This window comes from Mirounga angustirostris, unplaced genomic scaffold (genome assembly GCF_029215605.1).
Source record: "Mirounga angustirostris isolate CCGP_5_RB_7025 unplaced genomic scaffold, mMirAng1.0.hap1 SCAF_8, whole genome shotgun sequence".
In the NCBI taxonomy this organism is placed as follows: Eukaryota; Metazoa; Chordata; class Mammalia; order Carnivora; family Phocidae; genus Mirounga; species Mirounga angustirostris.
The window spans coordinates 10,490,171-10,510,849 of record NW_026991716.1 but is presented as its reverse complement, the minus strand read 5'-3'; the positions used below and the strand labels follow the sequence as shown (position 1 = coordinate 10,510,849).

General features: G+C 44.1%; 1 protein-coding gene across 17 annotated transcripts in view; it reads right to left on the bottom strand.

Annotated features, from left to right (window-relative positions):
* The window catches only part of KIF13A (kinesin family member 13A), a 208,089-nt gene that overhangs the window by 63,836 nt on the left and 123,574 nt on the right, over positions 1-20,679 (bottom strand). For 16 of the 17 annotated variants that reach the window (XM_064597116.1, XM_064597118.1, XM_064597121.1 and 13 more), the window contains 6 exons: positions 19,455-19,542; positions 17,873-18,007; positions 16,065-16,177; positions 3,795-3,906; positions 3,205-3,417; positions 498-608 (listed from right to left, as the gene is read on the bottom strand). In XM_064597116.1, the coding sequence (XP_064453186.1) occupies positions 498-608; positions 3,205-3,417; positions 3,795-3,906; positions 16,065-16,177; positions 17,873-18,007; positions 19,455-19,542 (772 nt within the window). Of the gene's footprint in view, positions 1-497; positions 609-3,204; positions 3,418-3,794; positions 3,907-15,805; positions 15,978-16,064; positions 16,178-17,872; positions 18,008-19,454; positions 19,543-20,679 lie in introns of those variants that run through there. The other variant, XM_064597128.1, reaches the window with a different exon arrangement.

Here is a 20,679-nt window from a genome sequence, read left to right as displayed (position 1 = left end):
TCCCAGTTACTGCTTTCAAGATACCTCACTGGGATGGTCCAGTATTTCTAAGTGGTCAGTGGGATTAAAATAATCACAAAACGCACAGTGTAGATTCATAAACCGCACACATTCACACACAAGTGCAGCATTAGTCCTTGCCTTATGTTAGATCTCAAGTAAAGTTCATGTAGCATTTTCTCACAAGCCCAAAGAAGCAATTACAATGAAAAAAACTATGATGTGCTGTCAGTTATAAACTCTCTGCCAGTCAGGTAACATGCTCTGCCAGGTGATCCAAAATCACAAAATGGAGAAGCAGGAAACATGCACAGCGTGGCCTGTGGAGGATGCCTGCTCCAAGTCCGTGCTCTCCAGCACCTCTAGCAAACACGTGGACCACGTGGCAGCCGATGAAAGGCGGCAAAGTAGCCTCTAAGCCTGATCTTTGCGGCTACACAGAAAAGACAGCAAATGAAAAAGAATCACAAGATTTTAGGCCTGAATTATCAAGCTACCTGTGCGATTTCTTCTGTTTTCCTCAGCTTCTCTTCCCAAGTCACTGTTAGCTCTTTGATCAGCTTTTCAGACTCCTCGAGCTTCTCTTTCAGTTCAGGGGCCTTCATAGCCTTGAAGAGGAAACCAGAGATAGCTGATTTTCTAATTTTTCCCACCATTATTTATAAGACAATCCCTTACTGTCCTTCATAAGTGGCTATCAGCAGTCTGTTGGAAGCAATTAAGTCATACACTGTCAAGGTGGGGTTTAGATCTTTATTAATCAAAAGAAATATAAGAATAAATGACTGCTACTCTTTAAAGGAGAAAATGAAACCAGTGTCCTGAATTAAACTGATACAAATCATTACAGAGTAATTTTATCCATCATACTTAAATTTCACATTTAAAGACTTTTTTTTTTTTTTTAAGTAGGCTCCAAGCCCAACATGGGGCTTGAACTCACAACCCTGAGATTAAGAGTCACATGCTCTACCTACTGAGCCAGCCAGGCGCCCTTCACATGTGAAGACCTCAAAGATCTAAAGTTCGTCGTCAAAACAGAAACAAAGGAAAAAAGATAACTTAAGCAGATTTCTTATTCAGTAAGACAGAGACCAACACACATCACCAATAAACACATCCCAGGGATAACCTACCAGGAAAGGTGAAGATTCTTCTCGTTCATTTTAAAATTTGACTCTGAATCATTTAAAACTACTTTTCTTATTGGTGGTAATAAACTTTGCATATTCATCACTCCCTTGGAAACAGGACATCTGGGTAAAAGGGCAGCAAGTTCCCTCTGAGTTAGCTCAGTGAGAATACCTAAGGGGTCTAAGTACAGATACAGAAGTGCAGCTTAAACACTTCGGGGGCCTCTACTTGGCAACAACATGCTTTGACACCCTATAACAACGGGAGCCTCTACAAAGAACAAGCCCACGAACAGGAAGGACGGCAGACTCAGACAAGAAATCCAAGTGGCGATGATGCATACGGTCACTGAGGTTTCAGAGTCTCACAGTGGTATAACAAAAGCTGAGAGTGACATTCAGTGCTGGGGACAAGGAGACACCCAGGAAAACTCTATCTTGGAGAACCTTCCGGGGCCCCTCTTCTGTTCCCTTTGACCGGGCATGGTTCTAGCCATCTGGCCTAGATTACATGGTCATGGGGGAAAAGCAGATTCAGAGACAAGAGGAGAGAAGTAGCGCATCCACCTCTACACGAATTTCAGAACCGCTACACTTTCCTCCTAGGATCATGATGACTCTCTTCAAAGTTTATCAGTATTTTGATTTTTCAGGTGTTTCGCTACCCTTCTTGGCATCAATAAAAAATGATGCTCAATGCACTGAATGATTATAATCATGAGAATAACAAAAAAATAGCAACATTTATTGAGCACTCACAATGTTGCCAGGCATTATGCTAAGTGCCTTCCAGTATCAATGTTGCCCTAGGGGTTAGGGATGAAAATAATTAATAAAACAAGGCTTCCTACACTTCAGAAGCCCACAGCTGGAAAAAGAGAAAGACTCGTAAACACATTGTTACAGTGCAACTCCACCATCACCAATGAAGAGACAGTTCAGATCCCTGGTTTGACTCCTTTCTGCCTGTTTATCTCAATCTCTTACTGATTACTTTTTTGACTAGATACACTGATAGATACATAGGCTGGTACAAAAGTGCTTAAAAACAGTATCTATTACGCTTTTCCCCCCACAGCTTAATACTCTCCTGACTAAAGAGGGTTCAGCAGCGAGTAGTATGAAGGAATGTGACCTCAGCAGCTCTAGGTCCACACCCAAGTGAGGCATGGCCAAGCATGTGACTTACGCTCAGGCAACTTGGCTGTCATTTCAGTCCTATTACCTATTTCAAATGAGACAGGGCCTCACCCAGTAGCTTGCAACAAGCAAGTTACTTAGAAGAGGGTGTGTTTATTCAAGCTGGGTAAAGCCAAGGAAAGATGGTAACAATGAGAAATGACCAATTTTGTTTCCTGCCAGGAGCGGATATACATTAAAAAAATAAAATAAAAGGAGATTTCTGAATTGTTCCTAACATTTATCTGTCTGCCCTGACTTGAGGAAGAGACGATATATAACCAACTAATCTGAAAACTACAAGGCCTATGGGCACATAGTTTACAATGTTAATAAAAACAACACATTTGGGTGCCTGGGTGGCTCAGTTGGTTAAGCATCCGACTCTTGATTTCGGCTCAGGTCATGATCTCAAGGTCCTGGGATTGAGCCCCGCGTCAGGTACTGTGCTCAACAGGGAGTCCGCTTGAGAGTCTCTCTCTCCCACTGCCTCTGCTCCTCACCTTACTCTCTCTCTCTCTAAAATGAATAAACAAATCTTTAAAAAATAAAAAATTAAATTAAATTAAAAAAACACATTTGGTTCTTCAAGTTTCACACTGGAAGAGATTTGCAGTCAAGGGCCAACTGGCTGACTGAGGCAAACAATGAGGCAGTAGCAATCACTGACTCTTACTTGTCTGCGTCCTCAGCTGGAGGTTGAGTTCCTGGGACAGAAGTCTGGTACCACTCATGGTGTCCTCACCATGCTTAGCATGCAGAAGATGCCAATCAACACAGAATTGCTGAATGGCAGGGAGATGACCTAAAACTGCAGGCAAGGACACCCTTCCCCACTCCCATACCACCAGCCAGGGGCCTTCAGGAACAGGGAGCTCCGGGCTGATCTTACCTCAGCCTGCGAGAGCTGCTCCTTCAGTTTCTCTACTTCCTCGCGCAGTTCCCGGATGACTTTGGCATTGGGGTCCTCATTCACGATGGCGTGGTTAACGATCCTTTTGGCTCGATCTGCATATCGCAAGGTGGAGAGGGTCTCTTCGTAGTTGTCTGCTGCTGGGCTAATGGTGGCTATCATAGAGGTCTGACTGTTGCCTCCCAAATTGTCCTGCAAAATATTTCCAGTAGCATCTTAGGAAACAAGCCCCATTCCGTGCACAACACGTAGGATGAAAGCTGAAAACATGCACGTGTGACATTCTCTGTGAAGAAAGAAATGTGTGGTGGAAATGGGTTTGTATCTCACAAATAATTGTATGCCGAGATGTGGTTTCTCTCTAGTCACAACGACGATGCCTGTCAACCAGCACTACCACGGGGTAAGAGGGGCAACAGAAGCGAGTTTTCATTCTATGTTCCTGGGAATCAGGATGACAGTACTGTCAGGGATTGTTGTGTATTTGGTTAGCTCTGCACACACCTTTCAGCTACCAGCTCTGAAACTGGCAAGTTCTAGTTGGAAAGAACACCAGAACAATGAATTACCTTAAGAAGCCAAGTGAGGACTGAATCTCGGTAAGGCACAAATTTGTTTTTGCCCTTGCCAGCTGCCTGGTCAGCCAGTGATGATATCACCAACCCCAAGGTTGTAAGTGACCTGCCGAGAGAAAAAAAATCTTTTTAATTAGCTTTAGAGAATATTTATATTGTTTCTATAAAATAATAATCATTCCAGGGAATAAGTACGAAATATGCAGAACAAGGCCCTAACATTGATACAATCAAGTGTACGTTAATTTGTCAAGAAGCTGAGAAAAAGAAAAACAAAAAAGTAACTCCATTCATTTAAAAGAATGAATTTAGAATCCCTGTAAGAATCTATTCGGTTCAGTCACAGGACCTGTGACTGTGAGACAGACATTTCAGAACCTGGAAACATACGTTTAAAAAAAATCACTCCAGAGAGTTTTAATTGACTCCAAATATTACGGTGAAAGTCTGAACCATTTATTCTTTGGGGCTAATCTGGACCATCTGGGCCTCTTATTCTGTGTTCCATCATAACCACGTAACTTGAAGAGAACTTTTCCCTGCAAGTTACAAGGTATATTCTGTTCATCTGTTAAAGCTAGCAAGCGTATTTCACAACTCAGTGTGGAGTCTGTACAGTCGTACAGAATAAAGACCTACCCAAGCAGAGGACAGCATATGGCTACTCTTTCAACACCTGCTACATAAAGCAGCACTGGGATCCCCTGCGAGCTGCTTAGAAACACAGACTCTTGGAAGCCTCCCCAGGCCTACTGAGTCAGAACAGGTTAAAGATATTTCCAGGTAATTCATAGGCACATTAAATTTTAAGAGGCCCTGGTTGAACAATACCCAAAGTGGTACATGGATTTAGCTGCCTAGGCCCATGATTCTCAAAACGTGGTGCTGGGACCAGCAGCACCAGCAAGACTTGAGACCTTGTTACAAATGCACATTCTCAGGCCCCACTACACCCCAGACCTACAGACTCAGACACTTATAGTGGGACCCACCACTCTGCTTTAACCAGCCCTCTAGGTGATTCTGGTGCAGGCTGGAGTTCGAGAACCACTGGTCTAAGCTCATGAATGTTCCCTGGTAGTTAATACATGTTCCCTGCACCTGGAGAAAAGAGCACCACAGAAACAACAGATTTGTGAAATTGAAGGATGAAGGACATCGTCCTGTGTCACAGGTAGTCCAAGTGCGCTTTTAAAAGGAAATCAACTGGATCCCAAGTTTAGCAGCCAGAAAAGAGCAGCCTCAGGAGATCTCTCAGGAGTACAAGGAAGCTTACAAGACATCACAAAGAGAAAATACTTTGTGAATGGTTAAAAAATTAAATGTTATTACTTATCTATAAAAACAAAAGAGCACATATCAGCAAGTAACCAGAGTTTAGCATGAAAGACTAGATAGCTTTCTTTCTAATGTTAACAACAGACTTCTATGAAATGAATTGAAAGCATGTTTCTTGCAAAACATAATCGCTCAAAGGTGAGTCATTTGAAAATCACTGAAATACAAAGGCAAATTCAAGAGGTCAAAAATGAGCCAGAATTTAATAATAGCCATTCCTGCAAAGTGACATAAATATGTACAATATAATTGACAGATTCAATTAAATCCACCTCAAAAGAAATAAAAACATATGCCCACACAGAAACGTGTCCATGAATTTTCATAGCAGCATTATTCACAACAGCCAGAATGTAGAAACCACCCAAGTGTCTGTCTGTCAAATGATGAAGGAATGGATAAAATGTGGTGTCCTCACAATGGAATATTATTCAGCCACAAGAGAGGATTCTGATATAACCTACAACACGGATAAACCCTGAAAAATTATGGTAAGTGGAAGAAGCCAAACACCAAAGGCCAATGTCCTGGGTTGAACAGTGTCTACCCAAAATTCATGTTCACCAGAACCTCAGATGGATTTTTATTTGGAAATAGGGTCCCTGAAGATGTAATTAGTTAAGACGAAATCATACTGGCTTCCAGAGGGCTGTAATCCAGTGACTGGTGCCTTATAAGAAAGAAGGCCACGTGAAGACACCCAGGGAACAGGGGAGGGGCCGTGTGAAAACAGAGGCACAGATGGGAGCAATGCATCTACAAGCCAAGGAAGGTCAAGGAGCTTCAGCGACCACTAGAAGGTAGGAGAGAGGCAAGAAACAGATTTTCCCTCTGAGCCCCAAGAAGGAACAAACCCTGCCAATCCCTTGATTTGGATTTCTGGCTTCCAGAACTATAAGGAAATCAATTTCTATTGCTGTAAGCCACCCAGTTTGTGGTAACCTGTTATAACACTGGGAAACTAATACAGCCACATATCGATTCCATTTATACGAAATACCCAGAATAGGTGAATACCCAGAAAAGAGATGAAGGTAGTGATTGTCCAGGGCCGGAGGTGGTATAAATGGGAATAACTTGGACACAAGGTTACTTTGGGAATGATGAAAATGTTTTCAAATTAGATTGTGATGATGGTTATACATTCTGAAAATAATAAAGCTGCTAAATTGTACATTTTAAATGGGAGATGAACCATGAGAGACCATGGACTCTGAGAAACAAACTGAGGGTTCTAGAGGGGAGGGGGGCGGGGGGATGGGTTATCCTGGTGATGGGTATTAAAGAGGATACGTACTGCATGGAGCACTGGGTGTTCTACGCAAAAAAATGAATCATGGAACACTACATCAAAAACTAATGATGTAATGTATGGTGATTAACATAATAAAATAAAATTTTAAAAAAATGGTAAAGTATGCATATGTGAACTATTTCCCAATACAGGTGTTTAAAAAAAATTCAAGTTCAGGGGCACCTGGGTGGCTCAGCCATTAAGTGTCTGCCTTCGGCTCAGGTCATGGTCCCAGGGTCCTGGAATCGAGCCCTGCATCGGGCTCCCTGTTCAGCGGGAGCCTGCCTCTCTCTCTCACACTCCCCCTGCTTGTGTTCCCTCTCTCACTGTCTCTCTCTCACTCTCAAATAAATAAAATCTTAAAAAAAAAAAAATTCAAGTTCAAACACTCCATCACTCCTCCCAAAGATAACAAATTTAAGAAAGAAAATGGCAAAAATAAATTATTCAGACTACATCAAAATAAAAAGTTTCTGCACAAAGGAAACAATCAACAAAACTAAAAGGCAACCTACTGAATATGAGAAGATAGTTGCAAATAACATATCCAATAAGGACCTGAAACAACTCAACACCCAAAGACAAATCATCCAATTTAAAAATGGGCAGAAGACATTAAAAGACATTTCTCCAAAGACATCCAGATGGCCAACAGACACATGAAAAGATGCTCAACATCAGTCATCATCAAGGTAATACAAATCAAAATACAATGAGGGGGGCGCCTGGGTGGTTCAGTCGGTTAAGTGTCTGCCTTCGGCTCAGGTCATGATCCTGGAGTCCCGGGATCGAGCCCCGCATCGGGCTCCCTGCTCAGCGGGGGGTCTGCTTCTCCCTCTGACCCTCTTCCCTCTTGTGCTGTCTCTCATTCTCTCTCTCAAATAAATAAATAAAATCTTAAAAAAAAAAAATACAATGAGGTATCACCTCACACCTGTCAGAATGGCTAAAAATCAAGAAACAAGTGTTGGTGAGGATATGGAGAAAAAGGAACCTTCTTGCATAGCTGGTGGGAATGCAAACTGGTGCAACCACTGAGGAAAACAGTATGGAGGTTCCTCAAAAAAATTAAAAATAGAACTACCCTACTATCCAGTAATCACACTAATGATTATTTATCCCAAAAATACTAATTCAAAGGGATACATGCACCCCTAGGTTTACTGCAGTGTTGTTTACAATAGCCAAATTATGGAAGCAGCCCAAGTGTCCATCAACAGATGAATGGATAAAGAGGATATATACACAATGGAATATTACTCAGCCATGAAAAAGAATGAAATCCTGCCACTTCCAACAGCGTGGATAGAGCTAGAATGCTAAGCGAAGTAAGTCAGTTCAAGAAAGATGAATACCCTATGATTTCACTCATATGTGGAATTTAAGAAACATGACGAGCAAAGGAAAAGAGAGAGAGACAGACAAACCAATTAACAAACTCTTAACTCTAGAGAACAAAGTGATGGTCCCCACCAGAGAGAAGGGGGAATGGGAATGAAAGATTATACTTACCATGATGAAATAAAATTAAATTTAAAAAGAAAGAAAATGGCATGTGATATATATGAAATAGAAGAAAAACAGGAATTCAATATAAGGCAAAACCACATTTCTGCTTTAATAAAGAATACAGGGCATCTTTCACATTTTGCAACTACTGGAATAAAATTTTCAGTTGAAAACAATTCTTTGAACTATTATCAGTTTTTAATACTTAAATACAGCAGAAAGTACTTTAATTCATCCAGACTATAAGGAGCCCCGGGACTCCAAGGTCAGTATTAAGTGAACAGTGCCCTTCATGTGCGAACGCGTTCTGGGGTTGTCATGTGTTTTTCCTGAGAGAGATGGGACGCTGTCTGGTGGCAACTGGTCCTTCTTTCTAATTTGATAGTGTCAGGAGTAAAAAGGGAAAGTTCCCGGCACTCCTAAACAGGGACACAAAAAACAAGAGCGCTTTCAGAGAAAAAGGGAAACGGAGGCACAGCGTCAGCACCGCTCACGGCACCACGTGCACGCTGCGTCAGTACGTCGTATGTCGTCAGCACGTACAGCACGTGAGGGGCCTCAGCGGAGGGGCGGGGCTGGGCAGACACGATCACGTGACTCTGGGGCGTGACAGATAATGGCCTCCCGACTCCCTTTTGTGTGTACTTGGCTCTATAACTTACCCAGTTAGGGAAGCTTATCACTAGTAGAAGCCTTTTACCTGATAGTGTGCACACATTCAAAACAAGAACTCTCTCTCAACCTACTGTCCCTTTGACGCAAAAAGAAAAAAACTGCAGGGTGAGGGGACTCCCACGATGGGTGAGGGGTAACCAGGTCGCCCAGTGACCAGGGGGCCACGCCACCCCTCCTTGCTACCTTCCACCTGGGAACAATGATCCAGGGGCTTGTGGAGCCTCAAAAACTATGTGCGAAAAGTGAACAGTGGGTTTACCTATTCTAACAGTAACTTTATTCCTAGGGAGTTTAAGAATATAATGAAATCACAAATTATGGATCCTGCTAGCGCTGTCTTATGCTGGAGGCAAATGGGCAGCTCAGATTTCCAGGACAGGGTGGAGCTGTTTGCCGATTTGAGGGGCTGAAAAAATTGCTCCAGGAATCTTTCTAATTCTACCGAAGTGCAGCTCCTTCCCTGAACCTAAGGGAGATGGAGACAGTAAGGAAACTCCTAACCTTTCCATAAGTTCTTGGGCTGGGGCAGTGGGCACAGAGAAAATGAGGAGAGGCTGGGTAAAGAGGACAGAAGGATTAGGCTAGGAGATAACGATTTGTGAACAGATAGCCATGTTTTAAGATAGAAATTTTAAAAATCTACCTATCTACTGTAACAATGGAGAATTTGAGATTAAGAAGAAAGTAAATAAAACTAGGAGGATCAAAAACAAAATAAAAGCAGCTCCAATAAATAAAACCAGTGAGAAGAACATGGTCATAATTCAGTTTTTGGTTTTTGGTTTTTTTCCTTTTCTGCACCTTCCTCCAACCTCCATAGTTTCCCTTGAAACCCAAACCACCAGATTCCTTCCCTTAGGAGTAAATATGATGTGAGTTATCTATACTCTCCGGGATGGATTTCAAATATATTATTTTACCTATTTTTCTAATGATCTTTTTCTAAGGTCATAAGTGCAGTACTTAGTTATTAAACTTTGCTACAGTTACCTGCATATATATTTCTCTATCTCTTTCTACTTAAGGTTGTGACTGCTTTGAGAGCAGAGACCATTCTACATCGTACCATTACTGTGCCTGGCTTACAAAAATCGGTCAGTCAATATCTCTGCTGAGTAAAACTGAGTCTAAATACACTGAAGGACAGAACATGGATCTCTTTCTAAAAAGGACTGATTCAATGCTGGCTTTGGTACTCTCTCTGGATGTTGGCCCAATATCCCTTCTGCCTTTCTTACTTGCTAACAGAGCCCTGATTTTGCTGGGACGCTAATGCTGTGCTAGAAACTCCACTTTTCAGAGTCCTCTGCAGCTCTGGGAAGCCATGAAACACAGCTCTGGCCAATGAGATGCAGGGTGACATTACTGGGTGGGGCTTCCAAGAAAGCTATTGTTCTGGTAGAAAAGGTACATATTCTGTAGACATAAGCCAGAAGCCAGTGGTCCTTTGCCCTTCCTTTCCCCCTCTTGTGTGGAACACAGATAAGGCTACAATGCCTGGAATGATAGAGTCATCTTGAGGTCATGAGGACAACGTGAACACACACTAAGGTTTGTCGAGCTGGGTGCCTGACAGCATTTTTGAGGTGCTATACCAGCTTCTGGACTTCTTGTTGAAAGTGAGGAAAAGGAATCCATCATTTGGTCGTCACTATAGCTGTTGCTTACAGCAGAATGCAATCCTTGCCTTTTAAAGAATTAGTTGAAAGATGATGAAGTTAGTGGACTTGAGTTAGTACTTTTCCCCAGTTAAGTCTCCACTCTTAACAGTAAAGGCAAAATGCAAAGAGTACGTGTGGCAAAACAGGGGCAAGGACAATCCCATCTCATGGCAGGAGAGGAAGGAAAGCTGTGATCATGCAGAACAGGCCTCGTTCCACCCCCCACTGGTTTCCGGTGGCCGATTCGAGTCATTCAAATCCAGCAAAGTGCGTCTAACAAGAACCATTCCCTTCCGTTTCAAGTGCCGTGGTGAGATCAAGTACAAACGAACATCTCCCAAAATGAGTTCTTTTGATTATTGGTTCTGGAGATTTTAATAGATGTAATACCTATAATTCTGTCATCAGAAAAGTTCAGGGACTAAGTTACAGCTATATAGGATTTGTGAATCTCCGAAGGGAGATTTTTTTAAGCAGCCTTTATCAAAATTATTTGTCCAAGGATCCTTTTCTTCCCAGAGCCACTCGAGGAACTAGTATTTCCCAAAATTGCTTTGAGAAACACTAAAGTCACAATGCCACATGCCCCAGAACATGTGGCTACTGCCTCCCAAGGAGATTTTTGATCTGTCCTTTGTGGGTCTCTCATATTAAATGCAAAGATGTTTATTCAGATTGGACCCTGCAATGTGTAAGTGGTAAATTGATGAGGACCCCCACCAGCCCTTGAATAATGGACAGAACCAGGCCACTTTTACTCTCCCCAGGTACAAGTTCATGTTCGGTTATGCAGGCAATACCCACTTAAGCGAGACTTCCGAGAAGAAATGATTAAGAGTCATGGGAAGTTCTCAAGAAGAAAAAAAAAAAGAGGATTGAGTCACATGACACATTAGAAATACTGTGCTTATAATTTATTACATTGTAACATAAATTATTTGACAGAATCTTAAGAATAACATATATTTGTATCCCTAGAACAAATGTTGAGTAGAACCCATTTGGGGAAATGTTTCATATATACTTTATTATCAACCACAGTGACTGAAACGAACTGAGACCAGGAGTGATACTCATTAGATGGACATTGCTTGCACTTAATAACTGGCCATTGGTGAGATTAAGATGGAACCATTTTCAATGACATTCCCAGGGGCTTTAGCGAGCGCCCCATGATCTGAATGAGCACTCCGAGAAGCTGGCCCGCCGGACTCTGGTGGCAGGGACAGACTTCCTCACTCCACCCTCAACAGACAGGTGGAGCAACAGCCTTGAGTTTTCAGATGTATTTCCCTGTGAGGATGGTCTACAGACCTATTCGTCCCACACCCTGCACAGGCCATGGTGGTGCAGCCATGCCGTGCCTTAGCTCTGCAAATGAAGGAATAATGTGTGCTTTAAAGCTCTTAAGGGCTTAAGGAGAAATGAAGCTCCTAAATCCATAGCCCATTAAGCAGACACTAATGTCTCTGTGAAGTCCCTGACAGGTCTGCTTAAGAGGATTACTAATGTTCCATCAAAAGAAGCCCAAATAGGAGGCCGAGAGAAAGCTTAGGAAACATGTCAGAGATTTCTTTAATTTTAGCACTCAACGGGGCACTGGTTTTAAGGCTTAAAAAGCCATCTGGGAGCTATCAGGCAGCCCTTTCAATTTATTATTTATTTTACCTGTGTCTCTACTACAGAGCTTACTACATGCTGGGCCCTGTTCTAAGAAGCACTTACAATAGTAACTAATTTAATCCCCGTAATAGCCCTGCTCACAGGGCTGTTTCCTCAGCCATGTTTTACAGCTGACAAAACTGAGGCACACAGAGGTCACTCGGCTAGAAATTCCGCCCTCCCTGAACCTTCCGGCCGTTGTCCCTGGGCTCCCACTGCACCCATGGCACTGAATGTGGTCATGCCAGCCCTCAGTCCTTCCCCATCGGATCCTGACCTTCCCAAGGCCAGAGCCCCGGCTACTCCTCCCCGTGCTCTCACACTGCCAGTGCCCAACACATACTGGCTTCATGGATCAAAAAGGGACAGGTGAGCGCCCCTCGTCTGAAACCCTTGGGGCCACGTGGGTATGGAAATGCAGAATACTTTGAATTTTAGGAAGTGCACTGCCTGCATTGTACATGACCACCACGGACAGATCTGGGACAGCAGGCCGTAATAAAACCCACCGGCATTTCTGTGGCTAAACTTACAAACGGCCACGCTAAATGAGTAAACAAACACTCTGAACGCAGGTAACGACTAGAGACAGCCTCACGAGAGTTCCGGTGAGGCTCTACCAACAGGTAAGCTGTGAAGAAAAAAAGAAAAGGGCTTGGGTGCCTGGGTGGCTCAGATGGTTAAGCGTCTGCCTTCGGCTCAGGTCATGATCCCAGGGTCCTGGGATCAAGTCCCGCATTGGGCTCCCTGCTAGGCGGGGAGCCTGCTTCTCCCTCTGCCTCTGCGTCTCTCTCTCTGACTCTCATGAATAAATAAATAAAACATTAAAAAAAAAAAAAAAAAGAAAAGAAAAGGGCTTGTTCAGGGCATTCCGGATTTTGGAATGGCAGGCAAGGGATGGAGGGCCCATTTCCATGAAGGTCTCCCACACAGCTCTGCAGACATCAGGGCACCGTGTAATGGCAAGATGTCCCGTGCATGCTACGTCCCCATGACCACAATGAGAACCTGGAGGACGCCTACTGGAGACCTGGGTCCGGAGTGGGCTCTTGGGGCATGTGCACCTACTCGGGGAGACCAGAGAGGTGTGTGGGGTAAAGAAAACAGCCCTGGACTAAGGCATAGTGGAAAAGATTCAGAGGCAACTCTAGTCCCTCTGAGCCAGTTATTTTGGGAAAAGCACAAGACCAACTCGGCAAACATCCACAGACTGGTAAAAGGTGTCATAAAAAAAAAAATAGTTCCATGCCTCAGTGTTGGCTTCTGTAGAATTTCACAGCGTTGTCTGGCCCCCCCCCAAAAAAATCCTCCTTCCTTTCATTTTTTCAAATGAGTGACCTCCTGTTGTCCTCAACTGTGTGCTCCTCAAGGGCAGCCATCATGCTGTGACAAATAACCATAAACTTGGTGGCTTAACAGAACATGAAGCTATTACAACTATTATCTTATAGTTCTGGAAGGCCAGAAGTCCAGAGCATGTCTCACTGCGCTAAGAAGTGTCAGCAGGGCTGCGCTCCTTCTGGAGGCCATCAGGACAGACTGTCGCCCTGCCTGCTCCATCTCCCTCAAGCCACCTGCGTTCCTTGGCTCACGGTCCCTTCCTTCACCATCAAACGGGAAATGGAAGGTGAAGGCTTTCTCACCCCACATCACTCTGACCAGCTCTGGCCCTCCTACCTCCCTCTTTCACTTTTCAGGAGCTTTGCTCTTAGAGCAGGCTCACCTGGATAATCTCCTCATCTCAAAATCTTAAATTAATCACATCTGCCAAGTTCTCTGCCTTGCACTGTCACATATGCACAAGTTTTGGGAATTAGGATCAGGATTAGGGCATATTTGGGGGGTGGGTGGGGAGGCAGTAGTGTCTACAAGAATATCTAAATTTCTTTTGCATCGCCAGCATCTAATGCAGCGCCAGGCACATAGCAGAGACTTAATAAATGTCCGCTCAGCTTTTATTCATATTACTTAAATGTCTCCAAGCATTAGTTCCCTCATCTATAAACAGAGATAAAAATACCTATTAGGAGCCTCACATGAAATAATGCATATGAAAGTGCTCTGATAACTGTAAAGAACCCCCAAAATGAAGATCAGATCTCACTGACTAGTAGTAGGAAATCCACATATTCATTTGTGAAAGAGCTAGTATGTAAATAAGGAAAGACAGCAGGATGCTGAGAGCATTTGATGCAATTCAGTAAGGCATTATGGAAGACAGTCAGTCGCCGGGGGATCTAAATCATGTTATTATGTGGCTTCGAGGTAGTCCGGTTTGGGACAGTACATAATTCAGTGCCCAAATTTAAGAGGGCACTATTAACATTTACTCTGGGACGAAAGTATCAGCTAGGACTCTTGCAGGCAAACAGAACACATTGCCACCCCACATACTACACGGGGCTCTGGGGCCAGACTGCTTGCAGCCAAATCCAGATCCACGCTTAGAGCTTTGAGACTTGGGGCACATTATTTAACCCCCTCTCTGTCTTGGTTTCCTCTTCTGTAAAATAGGGATAACAGACACCCCCGCCCCCCAATGCTGGTGTGAGGATCAGATGAGTGATTCCATATGGAGCATTCAGAACAGCACCCAGAACACTGACCTTATTAGAGGTCAGCAGAAGTTAGCGATCATTATACAGCAAAGCCAGCCATACTCTACATTCTCACAAATTCTCGGCACAGAACTCCTAGTGTTTTCCCACAAGCCCAGCCAGAAGGCAAAGGGCTGGCATGGCTTAGCACCAGTAAACACATCTCCCGGACAGGTGACAATCTTTTCGTTGATACCTGCTCTCTCATACCCCCATTTCTGCTTTCCCATTCCCGCCCTTGAGCTCACTGTGGAAGGCCGAGCTGCGGTGCCGGCCTGCACTCCTACAGTGCTTGGTCATGAAATACAGCCAAGCCCTTTGTTATTAGAGCAGGAGACAGGATGACTGGAAGATTAACTCCCTAAAGCAGCAGTCTCTGCAGTGAGTGCTGTTGTGTCCCGCTGATAGAGGGGGTGATATTTCCCTTCTAATTTTAAACTTCAGCACACTAAAATTATAATGTGCTCGCGTTTAAAATGCAAGCTGCACAAACATGTTCCTGCATAGATTGCCTCTTGTCACCTTCTGTCCTAAACGAAACCCAAGTTATTATGTCTCAACAGAGAGATGTTACAAGTACAAACTCAACTGCTTTCTGCTGAGCTTGGAATAATGATAATGATTATGCTATCTGTACAGATTATAAAAATATTAGCTACAGCAATTAATATTGATTCAGTGCACAGTATGAGCCAGGCATTGTTCGAAGCGCATCCTGGGCATGTAAGCTCCAACAAGTCTATGAAGTAGGGACTGTTACGATCCCCATTTACAGATGAGAAAAAGAAAGCACAGAGAGGTGAAGGGAAGGACAAAACTCTGGCAGTCTGACTTGACACTTCACACTCTTAAACACAAACTCTGCTCCCTCTTGAGCAGGAAAGCAAACACCCCTCTTGCACGGCAGGAGCCGTCCTGGGATACTGCATTACTGAAAAGAACAAGTCCTCCACTTGTCTGTGCGTTTGCTGTGCCCTCTGTGCCCATTGCCGGCATCTCCTTTGTCTGCCTGGCAAACTCCTACACATCCCGTACCACCCTGCTCTCTTCCAGCCCCCAGGACAGCACTGGGCGCACCACAGGCTCCCAAGGCAAAAAGTGAGATTTCAGTGTGGCCGCTATCCAGCAACTGTTAAATTCTGTTAGGCACTGATGTTTAAACAGTTTCAGCTGTACAAAGGGATTCAAAGCAGGTTTTCTTTTCAGAGCAAGCTTCTCAGGTGAATTTAAGATATGATTTGAGTGACAAGGACTGTGACTGGCATTTACCTGAGATTACATTAGACATGATGATGACACGCACAGGGCTGCAACGCGTAGCTTCACACAAACCTCATGCATTTCAGGAGAGGTAGGGCTGTTGGTTTTCTTCGACTCCATTTACTAAAGCTACACAGACTCAGAAGCACCTGCCACCAGAACCATCCGCTCCCTTCCAGTGCCACAAGCCCCGCTCCCCACCCCCGGACACAGGGGAAGCTGGGTGTGAGGCTGCAGTGCGGCACCCGAATCCCACCCACCACCTTACTTGTTAATGTTGCTGCCTTCTTTGAGTCGCTCTCCTGCAGCTCCTGTTTTGGACACTCTTTCACTACCCGCCAGGTCCACCAGGCTGACCTTACTGACCTTCTCTCCCGAGTTCTGGGTGCAGGGAACAAGAGAGAAACACACGTGAGTGCAAATGCACACGTCCACGTCGACGTCTGCACGGTAACTGAGGGCAGCCGGAGTAGCCCTGCCCCCACATCAGGGTAGGGGAGGAGCTACGTGGACTCGCGATTTCATGGTCAAATTTATTTTTTTAAATTTTTACTTTTTTGAAGTTCTATTCATTCAAGTCATCTCTACACCCAACGTGGGGCTCGAACTCATGACCCCGAGATTAAGAGTCACATGCTCGTCTACCTGGGTCAGCCAGGCGCCCCATCACAGTCCAATCTGGACCGGTGCGCATCTGCTTTGTAGCTGGGCAGCAAGCCCGCTCAGCTTTCCAGGATGCCCTCAGAGAGCCGGGGATTTTCTGTGCCTCTGAGGAAACACGTGAGGATTCCTGCATATTCAGGTCAAATGCCTCTTCTTTTGAAAAAGTGTTCTTTAGGCTAAATGCTGTGGTTCCATCCTTAATAGCCCTTAATGGCTATGAGGTAGACTCCGTTGTTTTTAGGGGAATTTCGGAATGAAAGGATACATATTAAAAGCTGTATGGTGACATCATCATGCTGTTCAGGGAGTTTACACAAGAAACCCAATTTTTTTTTTTTTTTAAAGATTTTATTTATTTATTTGAGAGAGAGAGAATGAGAGACAGAGAGCATGAGAGGGAGGAGGGTCAGAGGGAGAAGCAGACCCCCCCCGCTGAGCAGGGAGCCCGATGCGGGACTCGATCCTGGGACTCCAGGATCATGACCTGAGCCGAAGGCAGTCGCTTAACCAACTGAGCCACCCAGGCGCCCTGAAAACATTTTTTTTTTTTAAGATTTTATTTATTTGAGACAGAGAGAATGAGAAAGACAGAGAGCACATGAGAGGGGGGAGGGTCAGAGGGAGAAGCAGACCCCCTGCAGAGCAGGGAGCCCGACGCGGGACTCGATCCCGGGACTCCAGGATCATGACCTGAGCCGAAGGCAGTCGCTTAACCAACTGAGCCACCCAGGCGCCCCGAAAACATTTTTTTTTTAAGATTTTATTTATTTGAGGGGCGCCTGGGTGGCTCAGTCGGTTAAGCGTCTGCCTTCGGCTCAGGTCATGATCCCAGGGTCCTGGGATCGAGCCCCGCATCGGGCTCTCTGCTCCGCGGGAAGCCTGCTTCTCCCTCTCCCACTCCCCCTACTTGTGTTCCCTCTCTCGCTGTGTCTCTCTCTGTCAAATAAATAAATAAAATCTTTAAATAAATAAATAAATAAATAAATAAATAAATAAATAAATAAATAAATAAATAAAATAATAAAAGAAACCTGTTTAAAAAAAAAAAGATTTTATTTATTTGAGACAGAGAGAATGAGAGAGAGAGAGAGCACATGAGAGGGGGGAGGGTCAGAGGGAGAAGCAGACTCCCCGCCGAGCAGGGAGCCCGATGCGGGACTCGATCCCGGGACTCCAGGATCATGACCTGAGCCGAAGGCAGTCGCTTAACCAACTGAGCCACCCAGGCGCCCGAAACCCAATTTTTTAAAAAAAAGTTATATATAAAGGAAGACCTGATAAATTGAACGGTTTAAGTAAAGTAGCTTATTTAGTAAGCAGCAAAGCCAGCATAAAATCCACCCATGAAACCCTTCACCCCTGCAGGATATTTGCGTTCTTTTCCTGCACTGAAGGCCCCCCCCAGGCCCTCACCCCGGACTGCAGGTCATAAAGTGTCTGTGTGATTACGATGTTGAACACAGCATGGGAGCGGCTGCTTTCCTCATTCATGTTGGTCGCGGCTACCGTCCGGGACTTATTTCCCTCCGACATCAATGACTCAATGTCCTACAGGCAAAGCAGAAGGAACACAGGATAAGCGCAAACACAGGAATGCAGTCCTGCCCGCCAGCTGCACGGATTAATCACAAGCCCCGGGACGTGCTGGCCCCGCCCTTCCGTAAGGACCGCCTCCCCGTCTGCCTTCGTGGCGAAGCGGGTGAGCTTCCACCTCTCTCACCGCCTTCCGGAATAAATGTTCCCCCCATTCTGGCCATCCCGCAATCGTCCCCTTTCTCTGGCGCCTCTTTTTTCCCTTTGCAAGTTCCTGGGGGAGAAAGGAGCTAATGTTTAGGGAGCACTCTAGATACTCGCTATAAGGTAGTGACCTCAGGTGATTGTAACTCTCCTGTGCTTAACGACCTACAGAGCTATCGACCTCTTGTTTATGTCGCCGCCTCGGCAGGGAATGCTCCTTATTCATCTTTGAACACCTAGAACCCACGGGCTCTTACACATGTCAGATGCATGAACTTTATAATAAACAAGTATTCCCCTGATGTTACCCACAGAACACTGGCGTTTACAGAGCTCAAGTAACTTTTCCCATATCTAGTAAGAGGCAGAGCGGGGATGCAAATCACAAGCTCCTTGGCTCTTACTAATAAGTGACAGGGTGAGATGAACACGGACCCCGACCACACTGAGCTGTGAACCATGCACCTGAGCAAAGGTGCTGACTTTTAGCACCTTTACGCCAGAGAGGTTTCCCTTCATTTCAGAATCTAGGTGCTTTTAAAGTGATGGCTGTACTCTGTTTCTCATTTGAGTGATACTAAAAATGTCTTCATCTAAATGGCTGGGGGGAGTTAGCTCGCAGATTAATTTTCGTCCTACTGAGTCGGAGGGGATGGTGGGACGGCCACAAGCCCCAGAGAGAACGACTAGGCAGAGGACGCCTTCACGCACTCTTGGGCCGGCATTCTCCAGCAACACAGAGTGGGCCGTTTTGGGGGGTTTCTGAAGCAATGACAATAGAAGTAAGGCTAAAACATCAAGTTGGGACGTAAAAAGGCATACAAGTCAAGGAGCAGGAGAAGGAGATGGGTCCGTCAATGGAGAGAGGAGCGATTCAGAAAAATAGAACCAGAAGACTGAAAATAATGGAAATGAGCACAGAAGATCCTGTCAGCAGGAAGGGAATGAATGGATTACCCAACGCTGCTTATGTGCGTCCAGGTTTCTCTAGAAGGACATCACTGACAACCTTGGGGAGAAGAGTTTCAACAAGGCGGCATGAAAGAAAATACTCAGCAGTTCACACTGGTGAGCCTCTTGGCTGCACTGTCACGCCTTCACGACAAAGCGGGATGAAGCCCTTTCTTTCCGTGTAGGGTGTATTGCTACCGGGTTTCTGGACCACGCATGGTACCAATATGCTACGAAGCACTCACATAAAAATACACTCAACATTACCTACACATTTCAATTTACTTTTTTTTTTTATGACACTTACCTCAAAACTAGTGACAGCCAGCTGGGATAAACCGTCTACATATGGTCCCAAAACTTTATGCTCTCGAACTTTAAGAGACTGTCTATTCCTTTGGGAGGAAAGAAATAGGAATGAATGAATCAGACCAAACTGGGAAGCTTTTCTTTCTTTTTAGGTACTCAAAAACTAAGGTTGCAATTTTTTTTAATGAATTTTTTTTAATGATCAAAAAATATTCTAAAAGCTACTTTATTTGGATTAGGAAAACAGCATTCCTTATGAGGAATGTCTTTTATACTCTGATTTCTATTTAAAGTAACTTACTATTTAAAACATTCTATCTCTACTCCCAAACTAAACAGCCAGCACACAGAATTCGAGGGTAAACTAACTTGCTTGCTTTAGCCGATGAACTTCAGTTTTAACAGGAGGAAAAAAAAAAAGAAGGAAAGAACATGCAGAATTAAATTTAACCTTAAGATTATTTCATACACAAGCACACTCCCAGTTTCAGTAAATCATGTCTAAAGGTTTTGATCAAGTAGTGAACAATATTAAAGTATTTTAATTTGCTTCTTTAAGGCTGAAGTGATTTATGCTGCTTCTATGCTAACAATTTTATACAGAAAGTGATAGAGCAGGAAAGCAGTTGTTTGCAGTTACTGATATTTATCCTATATTTAGAATTGGCTCTGCTGGTGAAGACTTTAAGACTTTTTAAAATTTTTAAATGACAAACCTGGTTTGGGACCCATTTAAAGCTTATCAACACATATTGAGATTAAAAGCAAATCTATATATATTATGAGTATATTGCATTTGTCACCTTTTCCATTGCATCAGATACTGATCACCTTTCAAATCAAGTGTCGATGTTTGGCATCACTTAAGTGTGGAAAAAACGGAACTAAGAATCACTGAGAGCTTCCCAAAGTCGTGGCACTGTTCCCTAAGAACTTTTTAGTTATCCCATTTAATCTTACAGTAACCTACAGAGTAGGTTTTCCTGTCTTTACTGATGAAGAATTCAATGTGACAACAAGCAATTCTGTGTACTCTAAATGGGGGCAGATCAAATACACATCTTCAAGAGAGCTAGCGGGATGCACACGGATCTGAGACTCTACTCACTCGCCTTGCACAACCAGAGATTCTTGAATGCTATTCTGGAGCCAGAAAAAGTAACCTAGCACAGTATCAAGTGCTTGTGATGGTGTCTCACTCAGGGCATTCTTGTACACTGCTG